Source organism: Buteo buteo, chromosome 6, assembly GCF_964188355.1.
Source record: "Buteo buteo chromosome 6, bButBut1.hap1.1, whole genome shotgun sequence".
NCBI lineage: Eukaryota > Metazoa > Chordata > Aves > Accipitriformes > Accipitridae > Buteo > Buteo buteo.
Window position 1 is genome coordinate 36,869,778 of NC_134176.1, and position 26,560 is coordinate 36,896,337.

The 26,560-nt window shown below is 41.1% G+C and overlaps 2 protein-coding genes across 14 annotated transcripts in view; one reads left to right on the top strand and one right to left on the bottom strand.

Annotated features, from left to right (window-relative positions):
- Positions 1 to 7,160, bottom strand: part of GPR176 (G protein-coupled receptor 176) — a 44,174-nt gene extending 37,014 nt beyond the window's left edge. Inside the window, exon 1 of the mRNA XM_075031106.1 lies at positions 6,090 to 7,160. Coding sequence (XP_074887207.1) covers positions 6,090 to 6,318 — 229 coding nt within the window. The 5' untranslated portion in view covers positions 6,319 to 7,160. The remainder of the gene's footprint in view (positions 1 to 6,089) is intronic.
- Positions 7,161 to 11,405: 4,245 nt separating this feature from the next.
- The window catches only part of EIF2AK4 (eukaryotic translation initiation factor 2 alpha kinase 4), a 40,730-nt gene continuing 25,575 nt past the window's right edge, over positions 11,406 to 26,560 (top strand). For 6 of the 13 annotated variants that reach the window (XR_012650765.1, XR_012650761.1, XR_012650760.1 and 3 more), the window contains exons 1-13: positions 11,406 to 11,679; positions 13,550 to 13,665; positions 14,837 to 14,939; positions 17,544 to 17,717; positions 18,567 to 18,647; positions 19,158 to 19,306; positions 21,545 to 21,660; positions 22,695 to 22,852; positions 23,280 to 23,815; positions 24,186 to 24,295; positions 24,838 to 24,995; positions 25,332 to 25,744; positions 26,468 to 26,531. Coding sequence is in view for 2 of the 13 variants with exons in the window: in XM_075030418.1 (XP_074886519.1) it covers positions 11,527 to 11,679; positions 13,550 to 13,665; positions 14,837 to 14,939; positions 17,544 to 17,717; positions 18,567 to 18,647; positions 19,158 to 19,306; positions 21,545 to 21,660; positions 22,695 to 22,852; positions 23,280 to 23,815; positions 24,186 to 24,295; positions 24,838 to 24,995; positions 25,332 to 25,744; positions 26,468 to 26,531 (2,331 nt within the window). In the remaining 11 variants the exon portion in view is untranslated. The remainder of the gene's footprint in view (positions 11,680 to 13,549; positions 13,666 to 14,836; positions 14,940 to 17,543; positions 17,718 to 18,566; positions 18,648 to 19,157; positions 19,307 to 21,544; positions 21,661 to 22,694; positions 22,853 to 23,279; positions 23,816 to 24,185; positions 24,296 to 24,837; positions 24,996 to 25,331; positions 25,745 to 26,467; positions 26,532 to 26,560) is intronic. The other 7 variants (XR_012650755.1, XR_012650754.1, XR_012650756.1 and 4 more) reach the window with 3 other exon arrangements.

Below are 26,560 nucleotides of genomic sequence, written 5' to 3' on the forward strand. Positions count from 1 at the left end.
GCTGCTGTGCTAAAATAATAATTAGTCTCTGCAGATTGATTACCTCTAATGGCAAGAGAAAAATATCCTTTGTAGAGCAATATTGCTCTATCCCTATATTCCCTGCAAATCTGATCTCAAGAATCTTCTTTGATGAAAAGGAAGCTATTTACTTGCTTTTAAAAGGAGCCCCATGTCATCCCAAGCCTTAAAAAAAAAAGCATCTTTGATTTGCCATTCATCAGCTAAGTTGTTACCTATTTAAAAGTCATTGTCCACATGTAACCTTTTTCAAACCAGTGACAGCCACAAGAGTAAAAGCAGTAACTCCACATTCTTCTGAATCAAATAGCTAATATTTTTTCACAGTTACCATGTTCAAATACTCTATTTTCATAAACTGTTAATTCATTTTTGAATAGCAGCCAGGAACATACTACAGCTTTTTGCTGTTTTATTTTCATGCTGGAGGAGGGCGTGGAGGGAAGAAATTATCTGAATTAAAAAAATACTATAAATTTCAAGTTACAAATTTAAATTCTTAAATCCAATGAAAAACAACCTATAACCTTTGCTCTACTCCTCTGATCTCAGACTGAAAGATCCAAAGCCTCTATTTCTTCTGACTGTGTGTGATGAGTAACATCAACAGCACTGGTGATCCCCTCTGCAGCCTAGCTGCTCTGCTGTGCATTACTGAAACATATTGTAGTGCTTGTTGCAGTCCTGCCATGCTGTAGTTGATCCTCACAGCATGCTCTGTACATTAGAAGCCCAAACAGCCTGAGATATGCCCCCCAAAATGGAAGAGTGAGATCACTCCATGAGCTCCATCTCACTATGGTCTTCACAATGAGAGAACAAGAGAAAATCTACAAGGCACCCAGTTTACACAGGTCTCAGAAGGGGGAGAATGGGAAACAAAAAACAAGAAACACTTTCCTAGGGCAGTATAACAGAATCTCTGTGCAGCATGCTTCTCAAATGACGGAAATTTCTTTACCTTAGGGTCCTCTTATATGTAAAGCCAACGCAGATACATCTGCACAGCCAGATGTAGCTCCCAGTCTGTTAGTGACTATGGCACAAGCCAGCAGTCTCACTTTCCTAGCCCATTGATCTCAGTCAGTCAAATCATAAACTTCTCTTCGCCACAGTAACAGGTAACAAAAACTGGTGTCCCCTTGAAGGGCTCCTGAACTTCCCGGTTCCTCAACTCACCCTGTGAGAACAAGCCCTATCCATACATGGCAAAGGTACAGACAAGCTAGCACAATGGGGGAGTCGTGGGCACAACCACCAGTCCCCCTGGATTGCCCTGGGACGTGCCGACCATTATGATGACAACAAATGATACAAAAGCTGAAGCCTAACCATTCTCCAGCAAGAGGAACCAACTTCCCATGGACATGGGAACACTACAGATTTTCCTTCTCTACCATGCAAATGGTACTTGTCAGTCCTCTCCTAAATAAATCCCTACACAATCAGCAAAACTCATCAAATCTCTTTGTTTGATTTAAAGAAGAAAAAAAAAAATCCCAAGCAGAACTTTACTCCTGCTCAAAGAGGAGCAACTTTAGAAACTGCATGAAAAACTGTGCTTTTGTTATGAAATTGTATCACTGATGGTGCTCTGCTACTATGGCAATAGGTGACAGAACAACATTGTGAAGTGGACAGACTCAGAAGAAGACTCTGCAACAAGAACCCTGAAACAGACAAACAGGGTAACATGCCAAAAAAAGTCATGAGGATGAAGAATATGGTTTCCATCTTCAAAACTTTAGTAATTTGACAAAGCAGTAGTTCTAAACCTAAATTTTATTTTATCCTTCCTTTTATCAACTTCACATGAACAACACCATCCCTTCGATAGTAGTCATTTGAATTTGCCAGCTAAGGACCCTAGCCAGTATTACCATGACTGCAAATCACCATTCACTTACGCAAGCAATCCTGACTTAATCATTTTAGCCACATCCATTTGGTGGCAGGTGGAGGGAACTGGCCTGAAACACAGGTTAGACAAAATGAAACAGTTCCTACAGTTCTTACAAGGAAGTAAAAAATTATCTAACCTGAGTCAGGCAGAATACACAGGGGACCGCAGAGCAGATAGATCTGTGCAGGATTAGTGGAAGTGAAGCAATCAATTTCAAAGCAAATCTCTACCATTCTTGCTCTTCCAATGACGACTTCTACATCCTTTCAAAACAAGTGAGGACATGCAAAGCTCAAATCTCTTGACACCTTTTACCAGATAGAATTAAGCCAACTGAAGGGAATCAGTACTGACAGCTTGTGTTGCTTCTCATGTCACACTCACTGCTCCTGTCTGCATCATTCCAGCGGCCAGTAAAATCAGCTAGTTCTCCCCATTGGTGCCTTTCACTTTTCCTCATATTTAAGGTATTGAAAGTTGCTGCATTACACACAGAAATTCAACACATTAGCTTTCCTTTTGCTAAGCCAATTAGGGGCAATTGAGGGGTCCAAAAACAGTCATTCACATAAGAGAGTTGACAGAAGCAGCACAATTATTTTGGCTTCTATTCTCCTAGAGTAACTTTTCATAGAAGCAACAGATTTAATCATACTGTACCTGCACAGCTATGGCCTAAGCAGACTACTAAGTGCAAGTCACCCAACCCCACACCAGAAACACATCTCTACACGTGCACTTGCCATTCCAGAGTTCCTGAGGCACCCACTCTCTTGATTTCTGTCCTGGTTTCAGGAAGCACCAAGTACACGTGTGGATCAGAAAAGAAAGTGGTAATGAGAGGCATGCGTCTTTTCCTAGTTCTTCTGCTGATGCTCAGCAAGCTTGTATTTTTTTCTGTAACATGTTCCACATTCCCTGATCTTAGCACAGTTCAAACAGTGGAACGAGAAACACCAGTGGCAAGCTTTTTCACTGTTTTGTTCTAGCCCTGCCCTAAGTTGATAGCTTACAGGCTAGGAAATACCATTACTGTGAGAACTGCCATTACCAGCCATGGAGCTGCACAGGAAGACAAGACCTTCTAGTCTCACTTGGTACCTCACCTTGTGCATTTGGTAAATAAGTTCATCAACATGTGCAAAGCATTTAAAGCTCCCCAGATGAATTCTCCAGTTCATGCACTCAGCTAAGCATCACAGACAGAAATGGCTTGCAAGTCTTGAATATACTGCAAATCTTTCCTTCACAGAAGCAAACCGACCTGCTGATCAGGGTAACTAAATTGACCAAATTCCTCCCTCCAATGCCTCCTGTCTTGTGCGGAAACTTTGTGGTAGGCTACAGCCAAAGGAGTGCATAACAGGTAGTACCAGCTGGGTTCAAAGTATAGAGATGCAGATTTACCCCATCCTATTCCTCAGTCCTTGAATATTAAAATCATAGGTAGTCTGCTAAGTGAGAACTTCCACACAAGCAGTGGAAGAGCAACAGTAGGAAGTTTGTGCAGACTCAAAGTCACATGAACAGCTATTTAAAACTGTAGCATTTAAGCACATTATAGCTTCATTAACTCAGTAACTCATAACCAAGTTATCTGAAGTACTCTCATCTCTAACTGCCCCATATTATAAGTGATTTTTAGACTAATAATTATGGTTTTGTCCATTCCAAACTTGGAATAATCTGATTCTTTACAAAATCAGACATCTTTAACAATGAAAACTTGCTACAAATGAGGACAAAAAACAATAGGAAAAAAATCTGCCAGTTAGCAAGCCTCTTCTTGATATTTCTGGTTGATTCTACCAGTTAGATCTTCTGACGTACATGTTAAGGTCACATCCAAGTTCAAGCTTTGGCAAGCTTGTGACAACTACATAATCCCTTCTAAAGACAAAAATTCTAGAATCTAGTATCGTTGTCATTGCTACCTAAAATAAATAAATAAATTGAGGATGCGCTTTCAATGTATTCCAAAGTAACCATAAAGAACAGTTTGACTTCCTTGCCCTCGGCAGGTATCATGAAACACCATAGCACCATCCTTTCACAACACAGCAAAAACTAACACAAGAATTCCTCCTACTGTTACAAGTCTCCCCACAGGTCTCAAATAAAGGTCTTAAACAGGAGAAAAAACCATAGTATATACATCTCTCTCACAACTGACTATCACTATCACATTCTTCTGCACAGAAGGAACCCAAATTAAATTCACAACCCCGACTGTGATTCTTGCCTCTTGTAGGACCTGGACCTCTCTATGCTGTAGACTGCTGCTTATGTCAGACCCCAGTATTCATTATCAAGACTGAGACATATATGTTTGTTTCTTTTCAAGCTGGAAGTAGAAATCATTTCTTCTTTTTAAACGGGTAGTGCTATTTTATCCAATAGCAAAGTGGCTTGAGCACGCACTGACATTGTGGGATGTACAAGTTGCACATCCACCCAAACCTGAAAGGATTCAAACCCACACATCCTACCTCTGAGAAGAGTGCCCCTCATCTCATGCTTTAGGGGGAAGGATAGTTCTAATTCCCCTTGAAGGGTTTCCCCTCTGCAAAGAGGAACCTAAGACTCACTGGACCAAAGAACTGCTATTCTGCAGCTCAACTGAGGGCCTCACCTGATGGAGAAAAGAGCTGGATGCCGCCCACGCTCTATGGACCATGGCAGAGAACAAATGAAGAGGAAAACTTAATTAAAGGCATTTGTGCAAGCCTAAGTATGAGGTAAATATCAAGCTGTTCTCCCCTGCTGAAGCAGAGACAGTGTGCAGCACATGCATAAGCAAAACATCTGGCATGTATGAGGGCTGAGCATGCAGGCACTGAAGCCCCAAGACCTTCTGGGGATCGAGGCTTCAGCTCCTTTGTGGCTTTGTTTCCATTCAGTAAAGAGGGAACAGCAATACATTCATCTCGTTATTTTTAGGACACTATTTGCTGGCTACCATTTTGTGGCAGGCACTATCCAACATATGGAAAAAGAGAGTCCCTTCCCCACACTACCTATGCACTAAATACAAAAAAAGCAAGAACCATGAAGATCACCCCCACTGCACAGAGGAATAATTGAGGCCAAAAGACTCAGTGATGTACAGTAATATAAGTGTATCACTGACTGAGCCCAGAGCTCAACGCTGTTCCAAGACTATGCTTACCATCTTCTTAGAAATTATTTAAGTGATATTAAATATTACCAAGAAAAAAATCAATATTAGAATTAATTACCATGACCACAGAAATGGATTTTAGCATTACTCAAGATCAGGAAAAACAAAAACAAACCCTTGATAATAAGAGCCAATGACCATCAGCAAAGTCCTGCTGAACTCTCCTAAGACAGCTGGAGACTTTCTCAGTCAAGCCTTGTGTCAAAAGCCTCATCATTTCCAGTAACCAGCTTTGAATGATTTAGATAGTAGTGACATTTTACTGAAATCTAGCTTACTGATCTCCCAAACAGTGCTAACTTGACTCACCATAAGGCTTATTTTGCCTTTTTTTTTTTTTTAAGAAATGCCCATGTATTCCTAACAAAACAACATACTATAAGCACCTAGAAAGCATATGTACACACGTTTGTAAAGTTCTATGGCAATATATTACTAGTTTACTACCACATATCTAAAGTCTATGATTCCTACTTGAAGGATAACAAGTACGCAGGATTGCACATGGTTATACATATTTACAGCATAAAGTGTAAAGCATAAAGTACTTCCAAAGGATTAATTTAAAAGCTGCAGGACACAAATACAGAATTAGTGCAGGGTGAAACAGAAATTCAGTAAAACTTGTTTAAAATACTCCACACCCTTTTTGTACGGTAAAGAGAACAGATCCCATTACAGTTGAAAATAAGGGTGTAATCAACCCATTTAATTTTTGCCCATTTAAATTCTGATGGAAAAGTTTACCAAGCAATACAAATGTATAATGTACCAGTTGTCATCTGTGATGAATGGCATTTTATAGTAACAGTTTTTACACATCAAAAACCCACAAGCAACTTGAAATTATACACCTGAGGACCTAAAATGCGAAAAGAAGAGTCACTAAGCAGCAAACTATGTTAGTTACCGTTTGGTCTGCAGTCCCTGACCATAAGGATAAACAAACCACATCAACAAAAAACTCCAGCAACACTCACTTACCCAGCAAAGAGCCCACAAAAATGACAATTTGCACCGTGGTAGTGAAATGCCTGTAGGTCTGCTCTTCGCCATGCTCCTCGCTCTCCGCGGCACCAGCCTCACTGCTATTCCCACCCTGCCAGACCATCTGCCCAGCCGAGGAGTTCCTCATCTCCAGAGCTCTGGTGACAGCCTGGTACGGGGCATGCTCGCTCTCGTTCCTCGAGATCCAGCCTTTGTCATACCCCATGGCGAAGTTCCTGCCTTCCTTGCTGCCACCTAATCACCACAGGTTATTGAGCCCTTGCCTTTAACGACTGAATGGAGCCCACAGGCAAAAAGGTGCTTCTGAGGATAAAGCCCCATTTCTGACACTCCGAGGCATCTTCACCACATTTCTGTGTCCCGGAAAGCAGGGTTGGCTTTTCACGTTTCTACCTTGTAAATCATGATAGCCAGTAAAGAAAAGCAGAAAATAAAGCAGGCTCCTCCTTGCGATCAGCTGTCCCATATTTCTTGCTTCACAGTACCACAGCGTTTCCTCAGCATGTTTTACAGCAATAAAAGTGAGTGAGGAAATTACAGTCCACACCGTGGCTCATCTCCCTAACCCTGCCAGAAGGTCACCTCGCGCCCGCCGCGTACGCGCTCGCACGCACACGGCCTTTCTATACATTAAAACCGCTCTGGAAAAGTTGATGGACCACAAGCTCTGTCCCCCCACTCCACTCTCAGCCTTGGCGTTAGCTTTTCTCACAACCCTGAGAGAGGAAAGACATCTCTTTCCCCATGGCACCTCTCCTCCTGCCCACTCCTCCTGTGGTGAGACGTGGCTCCGTCCCGCGTCCCTCCTCGCTCTGTGCGACGCTGGGCGCCAAGAAGACCCCTACACAGCCTCCAGAGAAGCAAACGACTGCTCAATGGCTTCCACTGCACTCCAGCTATTTCTCGGGGAAAATTAATTTGGTTTTGAATCCCAAGGCGGGAGGCACTCGAGCCTCCAACGAAGCAAAAAGCCTCCGTACGATCCTGCGTGACCCGCTCTGAGCGCGCCCCACACCAAGCGCGGCTGGCGGTGACGCTCCGGCTCGTACACGCGCCAACATCCCGGCCCGGGCACCGAGCTGCGCCGCCGCCGCCGCCGCCCGCGGCTCCGCCACTCCACACTGCGGACGGCCGCCAAGCCCCGCCACCCGCGGGAGGCGGTGGCCCGGCGGGGCGGGACGCCGAGCTCCCGCCTCCGCCGCCCTCCTGAGGGGCGGGGGGGTGCCGCCATCACGTGGCCGCGGCACTCGGCGGGGGGCGCAGGGCCGCCATTTTGCTCGGGGGCGGCGGGGCGGGCGTTGCCGGGGAGGGCGGGAAGCCCCTGTCGCGGCAGGCGGGCAGGCACAGCCGGGCAGGGCCGCCCTGCGACAGCGGCTCGTCGTCGGTGGGCAAGCGCCGTCTGGGAGGCAGACTTTCTAAACCGGTATTTTAAAACAGGTCCGTAATTCTGAGGACAGAATTTCAAGAGACTGCCCTAACTTCTACATATAGGTTTTATTTGTTAAAATGGATTTTTTTTTTTAAATACCTTATTGGCCGAGAAAGCTCCTCCGTAGGCATAAGAGGTATGGGGTTTAATTGTGCAGAAAGTGTGGACCCATATAGCAGGTGCATGTTTGCTTTTTAATTTGAAGATTGTTCGGAGGATGGCTAGTTAAAAATCCGGCCAAAAAAGGTTCTTCAGCCATTGCCCAGTGAGTCTGGAAGTGCCCCGTGGAAGAATTGCAACCCATGAGTATAACCCCTGCACAGCAAGGCTTTTTCAGGGACCCCAAACTGACAAAATGCATTTCTGTGATCTGCATCCTGTCTCCTCTGAGCTCAGATGGTACAGGAGAGAGCTGAGGGCTCTGCCATGGGTTCGAAAACTGTTTGCTGACCACAGGGAACAGGGACTGCCACCACTCCATCCCACCGCAGGCCCTGGAGGCTGTTGGCCAAATACCCGTCACACCTCCATGTGTTTGGGCCCTGCCCTTCGCAGCCTCCTCTTGCTCCCCTGGGAGTGTGAGTCTTTCAGCTCATTGCCCCAGGATCTTTCCTAGTAATTCATGTCTCTTCCCTACTCCCAGCCTGGCCCCAGGCTCACTCACCTTCCTACCCTTTCCTCTCACCCCTACTCCCAACCCATTCACCTTGTCCAGCCAGTCCCAGTTTTTTCCCACCTTCCTCAGGCAATAGTCAGCAGCTTCCACTGTGCCTTCCCCTTGTCTTTGTTTCCTGGGACTCCCGAATTGGCTTCTTCTCCTTTTGGTCCCTCAACATTCCTGTGGCCATTTTGGCCAATCTCTGTGACCGGACTCTGACCCCCTCCCCTCCCTTTAACCTCCCAGCTGCCTGCAAGGCACTTTCCTTCACACAGCAGCCCCTTTCTTCAGCTCCCCACTCTGGGACCCTTCCCCTCTCTCCTGCACTTCACCTAGGGACACTCACCTCCCCTTACCATACACGTGGGGAAGTGAAAGGACACTCTCACATCTCACATAATTAAATTTTAATGGCTAGAATTAAATTTCAGTGTTGTGGGATATGAGAGTTTTTAATTCTGTCTTAAATTTTCACAGGGAAGCTTCTGTCTAGATGCAGCGTGGCACATGTTGCAGGCAGGTGGACTCTTCAGTGACGTTCATTGTACTCCAGTAAATCTGTGTGGAGCATGTGAATACTTTTTTTTTTTTTTCTTCAAGTAGTATAATTTGGTTTACTTTATGCAGGTTTTCACAAGGCTAGCTAGCAAAGCCACAGCACTGAAAAACGTCATCTCTGCCCCCTCATGCATCAAATTTTCACACTTCTGCTGGGGTACATGAGACTTTTTAAAAGAAATTTTCAGAATGTTTTTATTATGATGTTATTTTTCTCTGGCTTTCTTCTTGGAAACAATGAATCATTGTAGAAGAAATTAAGAGAAAAGAATAAAATAGCCTGAGGTAGACATGTGGTCTAGAACATTTAATCCCAATTGGTTAAAATTTTGCCAAGTCACAAAGAACGGGAACAGTCAGGCAGCTTTAACAATGCATAACGTTACCTGACCCACCCCTTGTTACGCAGTGTAACACAGGAGACGTTTCCACATGCTGTTTCCACAAAGTGCTTGGGAAGTGTAAAACCATAATTTCTGTTAAAGAAAATTTTACTGAAGTTTCTTGATTACTTCCTGCATCATATCTTCAAGCTGGCAATTCTTGCTGTGCCTTTGTGTGGGAGAGAAGATGAATCTGTGGCCCAGAAACTTTTATTTCTAGTCTTTAATACAGAGAGACTATTTATACAAATTGATAGATGAGCAAACGCAATGGCACCAGTGGGTCAAATACAGCAGTTACTTCTAAGAAGGCATAAGAAACTCTAATGGACAATTACAGTGCCCCAGGTCACATTTGGCTGTGCAAAAGGAGATCTCTGTTGTTGCTAGATAAACTACACAGCTTTTAGTCATGCATTTCCCACCAAAAAAAAAAAAAAAAAAAAAAAAAAAAAAGACAGAAAAACGCTACCACTAAAGGCACATTCCAGGCATTCCCAGACATGGTAAGGAACAGAGAACAGAATCAGAACAGTGATACAGTTAAGATTTGGGTTTGGTTAGATAGTAATGACTTTATGAAACTACCAGTTATTAAATAAGTTATAATCCCAGCTGGGACCATACATATTTAGTTTAAGTGAAACAGAAAAATAAACAAAGTATGCATGTAACAAGCTTTCCATTTCAGAAGGACAAATTGAGGGCTATAGAAACTATTCATTAGAGTAAGTCCCGCCTTAAGTGGTCTGTTTATAACAAAAAGTCTGTACTCAAAGGTCAGAGAGTAAAGTGAAGATCACCAAAACTCCATTGATACAAACCTTGTAAGTAAAGAGAAGCATCAGAAGATGTTTCATGCAATTACAAAAGTAAAGAAAAATTGAGTCCATTATACTGCAACAGTAGAGATTTAATGCAAGTGTGGCCCTGAAACTTACTTTGTTTTCAATTAAGATGACAGAATTTGATCTTTAGGGGAAAGATATTATAACTAATGGGGATCCTGGTATGACCATGACTAGGTTTAAGGCAGAAGGAAAACAAGATTCAGTTCATTCAGTTTCGGTGGACCACACTTGTTTCCTACATTTCTTAACAGATGAAATCACCTAAGTATAGTATATGGGTGCATGGTAGCAAGCTACAGACTGCTGTAGCATTCTTTGCCTGGGGATTACACACCTAATGGATAAGCTTGTATGTATGAATTTACTTGGGGGGGTTTCATTAAGATCCCAAAACTTGAAAGGCTACAACATCTTGCAGTGATCCTCCTGTTCAGTAGTTACCACACGAAGTGCCTGAAGAACAAGAAATTTTCTTCTCCGCTTACCACTGCTCCCCTGACAACACCCAGTGCCTCTCTCTGGGAAGTCCCACCAAGGAGACCCATGGGCTGAGGGGGTGCTCACAAGGTCTGGCCTCACTTCGTGTTTGCGGTTCAACCAGCCAAAGACTAACGCTGCTTGTGCTCCACCTCCTTATAGTCGTCAAAGCAATCATCGGGGGAAATGTTTTTTAGTTTCCACGTGAACTTAGATCCTGCCCCAGCTCTACATGAAATCCATTCTGAATTTTGTGATTCTTTCTCCCCTTTGCAAATCTTTCTCAAGGTCTACAAAAAAAAAATCTGCACAGTAACTAGTCATATTTGGTGTGTATCTCTGTATCTGCAGATACACCTGGAGGCGTACCTTGGGGAAGTTCAGACTGGACATCAGAAAAGGCTCTTCACCGAGAGGATGGTTGCTTGCTGCAACAGGCTCCCCAGGGGAAGCGGCCACGGCACCACGCCTGTCAGAGGAGTTCAAGGAGCGTCTGGACGACGCTCTTAGGCACGTGGTTTAGTTTTAGGTAGTCCTGCGGGCAGCAGGGAGTTGGACTCGATGGTCCTTATGGGACCCTTCCAACTCGAGATATTCTATGAGGCACCACTACTCTGGGCCCGCACAGCTGTGAGGAAGGGGCCTCTGGGGGGAGGCAGGCGGGACCACGAGTGGCCGCAGGGCTTGAGCAGGGCACGGCGGCAGCGGCGGGCAACGCGTCGCGGCCCCTCACGGGGTGGCAGAGCCCCCGAAAGGCCGCCCAGAGCCGTCGGCTCCACGTCCCCGCCCGGCCCAGGGCTAACGCGGCGCCGAGGCCGCCGCCAGCCCACCGCGCCCCGGCACACAGCTCCTGCGAGGGCCCCGGGACCGGCCGCGGCCTTTCCAGCAGCAGCCGCTGCCTGACGTACGGCCGCGGCCCCCCGGCTGCTCCTCCTCCTCCCGCCGCCGCGGGGGCGGTGCCGGGGCGCGGCGGAGCGCGGCCGCCGCTGGGCCGCTGCCACTTCTGCCGCGGGGCCGCCCGCCATGGCTGCCGCCCGCCCCCGCCCGGGGAGCTGACATGGCCCGGGCGAGCGGCGCGCAGAAGCTGCCGGCGGAGGTGGCCGCGGAGCCGCCGGAGAGCTACCAGCTGCGGCAGGAGAACGAGCTCCAGGCGCTGGAGTCCATTTACGGGCAGGACTTCCAGGATCTGCGGCAGAGCCAGGCCTGGAAGGTAGCGAGCGGCGCTCCCGCGGCCGGCCCGTCGCCTGCGCCGAGCCAGCCGGGCCCGGGGCGCCCTGCCCCGGCCGCGCTGCCCGCAGGCGCGGGGCTGCCCCTCGCCTGGCCCCTCCGAGCGCGGCGGCCTCGTCCCTGCTCTCTCTTCCCGCTCCCTGCGCCCATTAATGGCTACAGAGGCAGCGCCGCTCCTTCTCCCTCCTCCCGGGCGAAGGGGACGCAGCGGGAGGCAGAGCGGGCCCTTCTCTTACCGGCGGGGCGGGGGGGCTGGTGGCGCCCGCCTGGGCGGGCGGTGGGAGCCGCGTTAGCGCTGCCTCGCTGGCGGCGAGTCCTTGGGCTTCTTGCCTGGCGCATCTTGCCTCTTGCTGTGTGCCCGTGGTCCTCCCCCCTTCGGCAGGCAGCCGTGTAGCTGACTGCCTTTGCAGTTCATCCTCTAGATCGGTCCGTTCGCGCTGTAATTAATGCTGTGCGTGTAACTCGCGGTTTAATTAGTTGCCAGATTTTTTCAAAGTTGCCTCTTAATTCGTCCTTTAACCGACTGGTTACATACCTGCTTAATTGATTCGTCTCATCGGTATACACGTTGCTGATTTTTGCATATTTATTGTATACTGTGGTTTATGCAAACTGTGGTTCTTTCCATGATAACTTAAAACTTTAATTTTTATAGTTTGGGTTTGTTTTTTTTTAATTACAACTAACTAACGCTCAGGTCTAGTACTCACCAGTCTTTTTTAACTTCTCTTTCGGGTCCACAATGTCTAATGGATAAATTTTTTCCAGCTGCATCTGTGGCACTGTTTTCCTGTACCTGGAGGTACTGATCACTCTTTTCAGTTCCCCAAATTCACTGCTACTGTCGTTTCTTTTTACATTCTTTTTTCTTTAGTTTCTACAAAATATATCATAGCCCCTGCTACAAACCTGAACTTAATTTTTTTTTTCTTCATGGCGTTTGATGCAAACGCTGTTAGTTATTTGCTGCGTTTCAGAAGTGTTGCAGACCTCAGTCCCTCTTATACTCATACCTGACATCCTCTCAACTTAATCTGTTCTTTTCCCTACTGGAAATGCAAAGGGAAAATAGAGGGGATAGTGACCATCTTTTAACCTGTTTCTGTGTTTGTTAGTTTGCATGGTCTTATTTCCCTCCCTGTTAGTCATGTTACTAAGGTCTGGGTTGTTTTATTTAAAAAAAAAATAATAATAATTTGCTAATTGGAAAGGAAAAATTTAGAATGTTTACATGGACATGTTTTACTTTGTTCTGATTTTGCATAGGCAATTCGAACAGGATGGGGAGGGAAGGGCAATATTTGTTAAAATTCTACTTTATGCCAAAACCAGAAATATAAAAAAAACCATTATCCATTATTTGTTTGGCCAGACAATGTGTATGTAGATGTGATGTTACAGTCTGTTGCCACGTCAGAAAGTAACATATATATTGACTGGTGTTTGTTAGTGACCTAAAAACAAGTACAAAAGAAACAGTATTGTAATGAATGCCTTAATTTGTGATACTCCATAAATAATCTGTTACATTTATTTAACATTTTCCTACTACTAGTCTACAGTAAGCAGAATGCAAGAGTTTTATTATAAATCCTCCTTTTTGCTCAGTCTGAATTCTTCAGATAAATGTAGTTACAGTTATTAGAAAAAGTTATAAAAATATATGGGATAAACTGTAATAATCAGTGAACCAGTTCACTCATTGAGCAATGACAATACGTTAATATATTTTTTTCATGGTTTGGATGGTCTAACCTGAATTCTGCCATTATATAGGTTGTGAGAGTTGTGTGCTTTCATTAAAACAAAACCAAAAAACCCTTTTAAATAAAAAGTTTTGTTTTCCATTTTAGGTACGACAGCCACCTGAAATTAATTTAGTTCTGCGTCCTCAGGGGTTGACTGGTGATAATGAAGTATATGCCAAAGTTGATCTGTGGGTCAAGTGTCCACATACCTACCCTGACACGTGAGTGAACATTAAAATATAACCATTTTTTCTCTGTTTTCCATAGTAAAGTGTAAGCTGAAAAAACATGTAGTTCTATTTATCACTCTTATTTTTGTTTTCTGCACGTCAGTATTTGTTAAGCCTGTGGTATTTTATAATAGGCAACTATAAAATTTGGCACCTGAATTAGATGTGGTCTTTTGTGCAATGGGGAATAATAGGGATGCATTTGTCAGTGCAAGACTGCAGCCGCGATTTGTAGCTTGGAGAGATGTAAACACGGGTGTATCTGCTAGCATCTTAGTGCCCTTTTTAAACTTTTTCAGTTCATGACCTGCTGAGGTAGGGACTGAATCTTCATTTTTAAAGCAATCTGCTGTCTTAGTTGTATCTGCTGTTTCTTTTTTCTGGTGGATTAGCCTTTTGGAAGAGTGCTCCATAGAAAATGTAAAAGAATTGCAGGTGATCAGTCCCCCAGCATTTTGGGTTGGCAAGTAATTTCTGGGTTAAGTGTTGCTCTGTGCCCCATTTTGTTCAGTCCTTATGCCACTGGTTGTGTCCAAAGTGTAACTCCCTTTAGCCTGTCCATTTGTGCTTTGGCTTGAGTGGTATACAAGGGAAGTGTTATTCCTTACCAAGTGATAGCTCAGTTACACCCTGTAGCACATGACATAACAGCTACTCTAATTTTTTTTTTTATTTAAGATAACGTAACTACAGACATTTTACTTGTTTACTTGATTTTAAACATGCTTTAAATTTAGCTGTTACTTATTTATTGCATATATTTCTTTAGATTTGTGTAACCTGTGTAGTGGTGATAAATAAATTTTAAACACCTAAATGTTATGCTAGTAATATTTTTCAAGGACTGTTATGTAAATTACCGGTTGAGAGCTGAGTTATAAGAGTCTGCAGGGTTTCTTTGGTAGTTCTCCTGTTAAGTATAACTGACAGGTAATCTGCAGCCAGAAAATTTGATGGTAGGGAATATAAAACAGTATTTCTGGCTTTATTCTATACTGTATATGTAATATTTATGTACTGCTAATTTGAGCATTGACTAATTGCCAATTGACTATGAATTCTGTTCCTTTTCCCCCACCCACCATTCTTATCAACCTTCTGTTGCTTTTTACACTCAGTTTTTCTGATGAGGACTTTTTTATGTTTTGTTGCTGTCCCTCAGTGTCCCTGAAATACAACTAAAAAATTCAAAAGGCTTGTCAAAGGAGAAAATAAATGAATTAAAATCCAGACTAGGTCAACTGGCAAAACAACGCTGCGGAGAGGTAAGAGCTTTTCACTTCCTCGAGAAATGTACACTGGACCTAAATAGTTCTAAAAACATGTGTGATATAATATAATGGAATACATCCACATTGGAAGTATAAGTTGGATAGCTCCTAAAGAAGGAGAGACTTACTTTCTTTCTTAAGAATGTTTCTAATTAATGAAAGTTTGGACTATGCACGCTCTTAAAATACAGTGCATGTGTAAATAGTGCAAGCTTTATCCCTGTTTAAAGGCAGATATAAAGGTTCATGTTATTCTCAGAGTTATTTCACAGTATGAAAAGCAATACTGACACTAAAAATAAGAGCTTTCTGCAGTTTTCAGATTAATTTGAATATTGTAAGTGGCTGGCTATACCTGTCAAAGCAAACAGCAATTACATGGGAAGTGTTTCAGTGTGATCTCATTCATCTAATGCTGAACTGAAGAGCAAGAGACCTTAGTTGTAATGCCAGCTCAGCAGTTGACTTCTGTGGCTGTAGCACAGTCACTCCATGCCGTTGTGCATTTTTTTCCTACTGTATGTAGGAATAGTCATACTTGAATTCCTCCCGAATAGGAAAAAAAGAGAAAGATGGAAAAACATATGAAGCTTAGAACTTGTATCTATTTTAAGGGATTTCATAAATTCCCAGGTATGTTTGTTATTAACAATAGCTTTCCATTGTTGCTGAGGACTGAAATGATTCAAATAATTACTAGCAAACATTGAATTCTTGGTGAAAGCAGAATTTACAGTATGTTTCTTCACTATTTGGAAATATTACAGGTGAACACATTTAATTTGCTCATTTTGCCTTTTTAAAAGTGAGAAATAAACAGCTCTGGAAGTTACATGCTGAAATGGGATAATATTCTTCTTTCAGTTTCCTAAGCCTGTCAACTTTACAGGTTTGACAGGGGTTGCTTGTCGTTCAGTCTTGCTGCATCAAGCCTTTTTTCCATTTACATAGTATGCTTCTATTTTGACTGCCAATTTTTCTGCATAGACTTTCAAAAGAACTGTTTTAACCAGATATTTTGTTCATTCTGTTCAATAACCAAGAATTTCCTCAATTTTTTCAGAATTTTTGGAAATTACCAGTTTAACAGTGTGTTCTGGAATTTTTTTTCTTTTTGTAATGACTGTGGTGTGGACAATTGATAGGAAATCCAAGGTTCAAATTCTCTAGTAACCACTAAATCACGTGATATATACTCAGTCTGCTCACAACTGACCCCAGGATAGCTATTGGCCTGTAGGGCTTTAAATCCCAGTTTGATTTCTGATCTCATTGAAAGGAGCTACAAATGTGTCATAGGTTTTCCTAATGTTAATTTTCCAAAGCAAGAATCGCGCTTGCTCCAGCAATGTGTAGATACAGTTGTGAGTTACATGTACAATACATGGTTTTGATGAATAACATACACAGTACAGTCCTGAATTTCTTTCTCTGCAGAGAAAGGGAAATAACTGTTCTCTCTGCCTTGACAGGTATTCTTTGATAAAGTGTATTCTGCAATATGGAAAAATTAGAGAATACCTCAGTTACCTGTCAAACTGAACAGCAGATTATTTGTGGTTTTTTAATGATTGAGATTCCTCCTTTTTTTTATACGTGCATGATCATCTTGCCTTCTGAATAGTAACCTGGGAAAGGTATTTTACTTTGCATATGTCAGATATATGCATATTGTGCTATTCTTTCTATTCTGAATTGCCTCCTGGCTTCGGTCTTACTTTCAAGCAGGGGATTTGGTGTTTGAGAATCTTCTAAATGTCAGCCTGTTACAGGCAGGTGGTACAATTTAGTTTGGCTGTTCTCCCACCTATACATGCAAATCCTGCTCAGTGCTGCTGACTGCTGGGATGCATCTTTCTGATGTACTGTTCTTTAATTTTGGAGATGCGGTGGTCTATTAGCGCTATGGATTTCCTGAATTAATAAAGGGATGCTACTAAACTGATGAAAGCTTAAGTCCTGACAGATCAATAGATCATCAGTACATACCCAGTTCAAGTAAACAGTAACTGAAAATTGATTCCAACCTTGCAAACCATGTAGCAGAATTCAGCTGAGCTTTCAGTGCAGTTCTTATTTTAGTAGTTGTGGTTATATGAATGTGGAATGCCTTAAGTGGCTTTACAGTTCTAACTGGGGGGGCTTGTTTGCAGAGGAAGGATTGGATTTCGTTTTAGCAGTGAAATAAGTAACTACTTCATAGCAGTAGATACAGTAATAGACAATTGCAAAGGATTCATTCTGTTGTAGCTTATATATCATAAACTTATCTTTGTGAATAGAAAAATGTGGCTAAAAGCAGAGGAGTAAAGGAATTTAAAAAAAAATTATTTTTATTTTAGAAAAAGATGTTTGAAGTTGGCTGTCTTTCAGTAATTTTTGCCATCTTTGCTACTGTGGTCAGGGATTTTTCATGTTGCAGTTTATTAATAAGTAGTTCTGACAAAAAATACTGAAATATGGTAAATTCTCCCTGATAAGTAACAAAATCAGCAGTCATGCTGCTGCTGTATTGCTTTTTTGAGTTGGGTATCATTTTACTATGTGATCTACTTGTTCTCTGAACTCTGCATGTCATTCATATTTATTTTCTTTCAGGTGATGATATTTGAACTTGCCAACCATGTGCAGTCATTTCTCAGTGAGAATAATAAACCACCTTCCAAGTCATTTCATGAAGAAATGCTAAAAAATCATCAAAAAGAACAAGAAAGACTGGCTCAGGAGGAATTGCGTAGGGCACAAGAAGTTAAGAGAAGAGAGGAGCAGGAGGTAAGAGAAATTGAAGTGTGAATAACTCTGTATTCTTAAAGTAACATAAACAATCATGATTTTTTTAAATCATCCTGCATAGCAGTGGGGTTTAGTGTATTATTAACTTGTCACACCTGTCCATATGGGTTGATCAATATATACTATGAACAATCTGCTGCTGCAGTTGTAATATTTTAAGGATGTGTTTTTAACCCTGAGAAATATTTATGCCTGAAACAAACCTGAATGTTGATTCCTGATCCTATGAAAATCACTTACAAAGAGGACCTTATACAAAAGTGTAAGCAGATGTATATATTAAGCGCATTCCATCTTAAACTAGGAAGTATTAGCGAGACATATAGGTAATCATACTTTTCTTCACCCATATGGTGACTGGAAAGTTCAGTATGACAGACTTCTCTAGAGCACAATAAATTTAATCTAAAGAGACCTTGGACCCGCATACATTCTTCACTACAAACAAGGGGATTCATCAAAGTCTCAGAGACTAGTAGTGTGGAGTCTCCACACTGTGGGAATATACATAGAATAGCTTTTTTTTTAAAAGAACGTTTTAGCTTATTCCTCTATCTTTCCTATGTATGAAAATGTACTGTCGGGTCTGTCAGTAGAAGTAATTTTCTTTTGTCTACAACTCCATTCTCCTATATCATACAATTGATGGTGTTAACTTCCTCAGGAGAGCTAATTTGACTTCTATTTTTTATTCTTTTGAGATCCACAAGTGCTCTATAACACTCTTGAAAAATCAGCATCATAGCTTTTTTTTTTTTTTTAGAGTAAGATTAGCAGTTGCATTGCATGTACTGTTGCATCAATTAACAGCACCAAAATTCATTTCAGCAACGTGAAATCCTGAACGAGATTCAGAGAAGGGAGGAAGAGAAAAGAGAAGAAAGAAAAAAGAAAGAGATTGCCAAACAGGTATTCTTTCTAAGCAGGCGTGCAAAAAACATTGCAATAACTTCTTCCCGGTACTGTAGCATATGCTTATAAAAATTTGAGAGGTTTACATGACTGAATTGTGCTGGACATCTTTTCTCATCCTGTGCTTCCAACAGATCTAGACTAAAATAGGTTCTTAATTATATGGGTTTATTTCTGGAATAAAAAATCAACTGTAAGGGAACATAGTTTAGTATATTAGTATCTTAAGTGTACTGAGATGGATATTTTCAATCAGACATAGAAAAAAGCTAGTATGTTAATGTTTCTGTTTTCACTGTAAAGAATCTTTGCATTCTTGCCTGTGGACAGTGCTGAAATGTACTTTCTGAATCTTAGAACTTCTTCGTCAACCTCATATGTGCATTTCTCATGAAAACCTATTTCTTTTGTGATCTTGGTGACTTTATAGAATAATAGCCAATTACTCACATATTTTGAGGATAGGAGCAGTTTCTGTATTTACTCGGTGTTTTTCCTGATTTATAGGAACGTTTGGAAATAGCTGCTCTGACAAGTCAAGAAAATTCTCACAGGAGAGATACTGCAGGATATAGAGTTACTTCCAGTTTAAATGGGAGCTGTTGGGAACATGGAGTGAATAATAAACACCGACCAAATTCAGCTGGACGTTCAAAGTAAGTATGTCAGTTTGCATGTGGATTTTTTTTTGTTTTCTCCAGAACATTAGATTTCAAAGTGAAATTTGAAGGCAAGAGAGCAATGTGCTGTGTTGCTCAGCTGTTCATTTTGATCTGTCTCTCCCCACCACCACCTCTTCCCCCTCTTCATTTGCCATGGTTTAACTAATCATGTGCTATGGATAACTTGGGAACTTTCCAATTAAGAGAGTCAGTTTGGCCCTTAGTTTAACTTGGAAGGGTATTTGGCAATCATTGGAAGATATATTCAGGGCTTCCTTAGTTTCTTCGAAGTACGCAGTACGTTGACAATTGCAGAAAAAAATTATTTTAAATCAGTTAATGAAGGCTTTGGATTAGTACAATAAATTAAAGCTTATATTCACCTCAAAACATTTGCTGTAAAGATACACCAGTGTAAAGTTCCCTGTTGGAGAATCGGATAATGCTGATTGCATTTGCAGAGTAACTTATTGGCTGGAAGATTAGAGTTATTGGAGGGTTCTTATGCTTGTATGTAATTCATCTAGGTTAGGATTGGTGATGATTTAGCTACGTTGGGATTTTTGGTTTTTTTTATTTTCTTTTTTTCCCCACCCTTTCCTGTGCCCATAGCTGATGTAACTGTCAAGGACAGTGGAGATACCCTGGTATTAATTTTCCTAATTTTGATTCAGATTGTGCCAATGACTTGTTATTTGGACTGTTGTTTTAATGGAAATAGTGTATTCCTGGTTTTCTCTTGTCTGTAGGCTTCAAAATTGTTTTCATGTTATTTATCAGCAACCCTGATAGATACCTGACGCAGAAGTTCTTTGATCTATAGTACTTTGACTCTTGCTTCTATCTCTTCCCTTTGCCAATCCCAAGTCATATTTGGCAGTTGTTTATGTATAGTGTTTCATAGTCCATAAATCTATCTTCCTATCTTCTTGCTAATCTTAGTATAAAAAAATGAGACATTATCTGTGCTTGTGGAACAAGAAAATTGTCTCAAAATTTTATTACTATGCTTTAATCCAGAACACATACAATGGACTTATATTAACTTTCCACACAAATTCTTACATTTTATGTTCTTATCTGGGGAGGGGAGGGTGGTGGTGGTGGAAACACCAAAAAGGCAGAGTTGCTTATTTTAACAATGGTGAAAATAATCCAAAAGGATTTTGAAATGTTGAAACTTCTCATGATGCCATGTTTGTAGAGTTAAGCAAAAGCTGGACATGTTTAGTTTTCTGAGTCTCTTTTCACAAGGAGAGTGGTGCTGTATTTTTATCTGTTTATCAGGCCTGAAATTTTGGCTGTTGGGACACAAACTTTTGGATGATTATTAAAATGTAAAATAATTTCATTTATTAAATGTATTTGAATTCAGAAAGCCAGATGCTTCCTTTGTATATCTTTCTTTATACAGCACTTGTAAGAAGTTTCCTGTGCCATCTCCTTTCTATGTAGCGCTTTTTACCTTTTTATTTTTTTAATAAACTAAATATTTTGAAAGAGCTTCTACATTACCCTTCATATGCTCCTGTGATCTCTATACATGATTGCATTGATGTGCAGGATACTCTTACAGTGGTAGTATTTCTATTAATTTTGAAATAGATTGTACAAGAAGTAATGGAGGTTGATTTGGGTTAGTGGTCTTGAGTTCTCTCTGATCACACATGGAGCTCTGTACGTGCATGTGAGAACAAACACCCTAATCATACTTGCTTTTAAAGTTTTTGCAAAACTTCCCTTTTCTTGAAGGAGGAGTTTAGAGTAGTAAAGGAGGCAAGTGGAAAACCCATTTTAAGTCAGGAAAAATAATTAAGCTAAAGCTGGAATGAAGTTCCAGAATTGCATATATTTGCATTCTGTAATGTTTTGAAAGAGAATGCAAATCAAGTCAAACTTAGATTTTTTTCAGAGCCTCTAGCATGTTTACTTGCCCTCCCCCCCATCCCAGCCCCAACTGGGAGTGTCATCCTAAGATGCAGAAGTTTTCAGGTTTGGACTCAATTCCTGGCTTTGTATATAGAGACCCAGTGCAGCATGATGTTGCTCCTAAAATGTTGGATTTCTAATCAGAGATGTATCTTTGCACTAACTCAGTATCTTTGAAATTAATGGATATTATTATTGGATACAAAAGTCTCTGAAAGCTAATCCTCTTGCAGAATTGATGTCTTTAGGGACTGCAACAATACTATCTTTGAGTTGGAGAAAAACATTCTGTTCACATTGCAGACGAGAACGCCAGCTTTCTGTTAGTAATAACGAAGAGTCCCCTGGAAATTACGAAGTTTTGAACTTCAGCACAAGTGGTGCTGGACAACTTATTGTTCATAAAGGAAAATGTCTAGGTAAGCAAAATTACAATTGCAGCCTGAAATACTGGGTTTTGGGCTGGGGGGGTGGGTTTTTTTAGGGATAACTTAAACAGTGTTAACAGGTATAAGCAGCAAGGGTGGAGAGAATATTGTTGTGGGTCGTGAAATTTCACAGTCAAAAGAGTGGGAGAGAGTAACAGGAAAAGTTAGTCAGTGGTAAATATTTTATATTTTCTTGGGACTATTTTAAGTAAAAATTTGCTTCTCCAGATACAATTACATAACTGAATAGCCATACCGTAAAAAAAACCACTTTCTCAACATTTTATATTCTCTACATAACTAAAATAATACTGAAAACTATTTGCTTTTAAACTTAAACAGCTAACTTGTCAGATACACGTGGCAACCAAGCAAGAAGTCATTTAGCTTTCAGTAACATGTGAAACCAGTGATAAGCACAGGGTTAGAAATGCATAGTTACTCTCCTTCCATTGCTGCATAAAATCAGTGGGTTTAGTGAAAACATAAATATAGGCAACGATAGGAGACTTTCAGAGCCAAAAGGCCTCCATGAAGTGCCCATATGAATGCACCATCAAATGTTTTCATTGTTCATTTTCAACATAGCACTTCCTTGGTGGTAGGATGAACAGCCTGAAAGTCTCTGGAGCAAAGAAAACTTTATTATTTTGCAGTTTGAGGATGAACAATTAATGTTACTGTGTGTCGAGCTCAGCATTTAATCAGCAGGAATAGTGTTCATTTATTAAAACCTGAAATTCTTTAAAACGTGCAGTAATTTTTTGCCAATGTGTTATTGCTTTCATCTGACCACTGCTACATAGCATTCAGTCTTATCACACCTGATATTTTCCATACCTATCATGTAGGTATGGATCAGTTCCTACCATGTAGGTATGGATCTTGTTTAGTTGTAAGTAGCTTTGTATTTCTGAAATTGTAGAAAGCAGGCTTACTAGTGTTCATTTAGCATTTGCAGAAGCTCTTGTCAAGTTCTTAGAAACAGAAGCAGCCCTGTGCCTCTTCTCTCTCTTTATGTACAGGCAAGGATGAACAGCTTGGTAAATCACTCTACAATGCCTTGGAAATTCGCAGTGGAGACTTTGTTTTAATATATGAGTGGGTTCTGCACTGGCAAAAAAAGATGGGAAGGTTTCTTACAACGCATGAAATGGAAAAGATTGAGAAGTGTAAGAAACAGGTAATGCCCATATTTTGCATTTGGCTTAATAAAGGTTAGGTGGGGTTCAATACTTTTCTTGAGGCTACTAGTTTATCTTAAACTTCAGAGGGTGGTGATGAGCTTGAAAATGCTAGCATTTAGAGTATCTGCACCACAGAAGAAGATGGGTGTATTGGGGTATTCAGGATTTCATTTAAAATAATATAGATGCAAGAAAGTGTATTTGCAAGTATGCGTAAATAAAATAATATTCTGAAGAAAGAGGGAAATCAGGCTTACCTGGCAGAAACCAAAGTTGTTCTTGCGCCTTGTGTGCAAATACTTCCTTTCCAGAAAAGGGTGAGAATGTCACATATTTTATATGTTTTACATATGTTATATATATTAGTAGTGGTGTGTTTGTGAGATATGACACAATGCATGTTATGTTGTCTTTCTCTAACAGCTTCAGGGTGCAGAAACAGAATTCAGCTCACTGACGAAGCTAAGTCACCCAAACATAGTACATTATAAATGTATGAACCTTAAAGAACGGGATGATTCAATTGTGGTGGACATTTTAGTGGAGCACATAAGTGGTTGCAGCCTTTCTACATACTTGCACAAAGAGACTCCAGTTCCAGTTGAGCAGTTGCGCCATTATGTGACCCAGATCTTGTCAGCTCTTGACTACTTGCACAATAATTCAGTAGTGCACAAAGTTCTCTGTGCTTCCAGTATCCTGGTAGATGCCGAAGGAAACATCAAGGTGACAGACTACAGCATTTCCAAGCGCTTAGCTGATATCTGCAAAGCAGACATTTTTGAGCAAACCAAAGTTCGTTTTAGTGAGGATGGTCTTCCCAGCAAACCTGGGAAAAAAGGAGATGTATGGAGTCTGGGCTTGCTTCTGCTTTCACTCAGCCAGGGCCAAGTAACCAAGGAATATCCAGTTGCTGTTCCTACCAATTTACCTGCTGACTTCAAAGACTTTCTGGAGAAGTATGTTTGCATTCCCCTATCTTTTTGTCTTTGATTTTATTATTTTTTTTTGTAAAGTCTTGAACAGTTTTTGAAAGAACAGCTAAATCTCCTTGTGTCGCTAGTTACAGTTTTTAGAGAAGAGGTGATTGTTCCCTCATGACTCAGGTTGCTAATCTGGGATTTGGGAGAACAGGTGTGGTGCTCTCTTCTTCTCTGCCCTGCTACCAACTTTGTGTGTCACTGTGGATAAGTCATTTAGTCTGTTTTTTGCTTCTGATTCTCATCTGAATGATAAAAGTGATAACTTAAATATAAGGAGACCTCTTTGAACATTTAGGCCCGATATAGAATGGGTCTTTGAACAGTTCTCTCCTTGGTTTGCTAACAGATGTGTTTGCTTGGAAGATAAGGAAAGATGGACTCCTCAGCAGTTGTTACAACATAGTTTTATAAACATTCCACGAATGAAAATACCTGTAGCTGAAGAAAATCTAGATGGTAAGAAACTTGGTTCTTTCCATGTTCTGCTAAATAAGCGGACTACATGCCTGCAGTAACAGAAAAATTGAGCTGTGCTAGAGCTTCACAAGGCTGCGCAAGTGTTTTACATTAACTAATTTAAAGGCTAGTATGGTCTTAGCTTCTGTATCGATGACTAGCTGGGGTGGACTGATTGCTGTTGTCTCATCAGCTGAAGAAGCTGATGCTTTAATTAAACCTGTAAATTCGTCCACCTCATGCATGGTGTACATGTCACACTTAACTTTGTCCTTGGCAGATGCTGTTGCAATGAGACTTCTTCCCTCATGTTCTTGTTAAAATCAGTTCCTTTGTCCAGTATAATTAATGTTAGTAATTAAAAACTGTATTAAGGTTTGTGCTTGTACCAGAGCTTACACAACAGGGCATTTCTGTATTTCAGGTTTTAGTTGCAGTTGAAGTTATTTAGGTTTTGTCTTCTTCCTGATGCTTATTTGACAGTCCCTTGTGCCTTATCCCCATACCATCCACAGTGGTTAACTTTGATATTCTCGTTACAGATTCAGCAGGTATAGATTGCATTGAGACAGTTGTACCCAGCAGTCAGATATCCAGCGCTTCATTCTTCACAGAAACACAGAGACAATTTTCGCGCTACTACAATGAGTTCGAAGAGCTAAAATTACTTGGCAAAGGAGCTTTTGGAGCAGTTGTCAAGGTATGGTATAAAAATTATTTCCCTCTATGGAATCCTTTTGGGGGATGTGTTTGTTTTCTCTGAAGCAAAACAATATACTCAATGTTTGCATGGTTTTATTTATTATCTTCTAGTATGCTGTGCCTGTGTTGTGTGTTTTTTCTGGAATTGATAAGTTTTACAAGAGGTTACTGTGAGACTGGAGAGAAGCCTGTCAGTATGGGGAAGCTTGCATTTGAAGTTAGTAATTTTTCAGGTGGAAGGAAAACTTCCTCTTCCATGAAATTATTCTACTTCTGGCTCTACTTGGTAAGGCATTTGTAAGCATTTGACTTTAGATTTATTTGAACTTTGCAGGTGAGAAATAAGCTTGATGGTTGCTATTATGCTGTGAAACGTATCCGCATAAACCCTGCCAGCAAGCAGTTTCGGAGGATTAAGGGGGAAGTAACATTACTTTCCCGCTTGAACCATGAGAATATTGTGAGGTATTACAATGCTTGGATAGAAAAACATGAAAGTCCTGTTCCCACTGTGTCGTCATCTGAAACAACTGAAGAGAAAAGAATGCCCACCACATCTGGTCTCTTCATCCATACCACTGAGGAGACAAACGATGTGGAAGCTAATGCTCCTCCTCCAGTTTTGACAAGTTCAGTTGAGTGGAGTACTTCATGTGAAAGATCCTCTAGCAACAAATTCAGCGGAGCTGATCAGGAGTCCAGCGATGACGATGATGATGGTGATGGGGTGTTTTCACATTCATTTTTGTAAGTAGGCTTCAGTATTGGCACTATAGGGAACATGAGCAGATTTGGTTTTTCCAAGTTTGTGTCTTTTATCATTCTCACTTCTGTTATCTGAGGTAGTTCACTGCATTTTTGTTCTGTCCTTCTGTATTCGCCAGCAGTCAGATAGCCAGGGAGATGAAAATTTGTAGCTAAAAGCTGTGAGTGTATGAGGAAAATTTTGGTTTAGGCTTCTAGAAGTTTTGTATTGTTTGTGTCAGAATGCGTGACTGTTTACTTTACATTGGACTGTATTCTCCAACCTTGAGAGTAAAGTTTTTAGTAACAGAGAAGTATTACAAATCCTGAAAAATACCTTACTTGTTCTTTGTTTTTGTTTTGATTTTTATTAACATATTCCATACCTGCCTCTGTGTGTGGAGTGGTTCTTTCACTTATGGTGGTTTTTTGTTTAAGCAAGCAAGTAAACTTATCTCAGTTTTGCTTATTGAATATAGAAATTGAATTTTACTCATACAAATCTATACCTTCCCTTTAAGTGACTGGGCTGTCAAAGGAAGTGTTGCTTTGCAAGCAAGATACTTTTGGGGATTTTGGGTTGTTTTGCTTTTTTGTTTAAGGCATATAGAGGTCTTCAACAGAAGCTTAGATTTTCTCTTTTTCTGCAAAGTTTCCAGATTTCTTAGTAAATATTTCTTGGTACCCAAAACTTTTGGGTTTTTTTTCTTTCTCTTTTTTAAACAGGCCAACCACAGATTCTGAAAGTGACATCATTTTTGATAACGAGGATGAAAACAGTAATCCTCCAGTAAGTATAAAGATAAAGCTAGTGAAAAT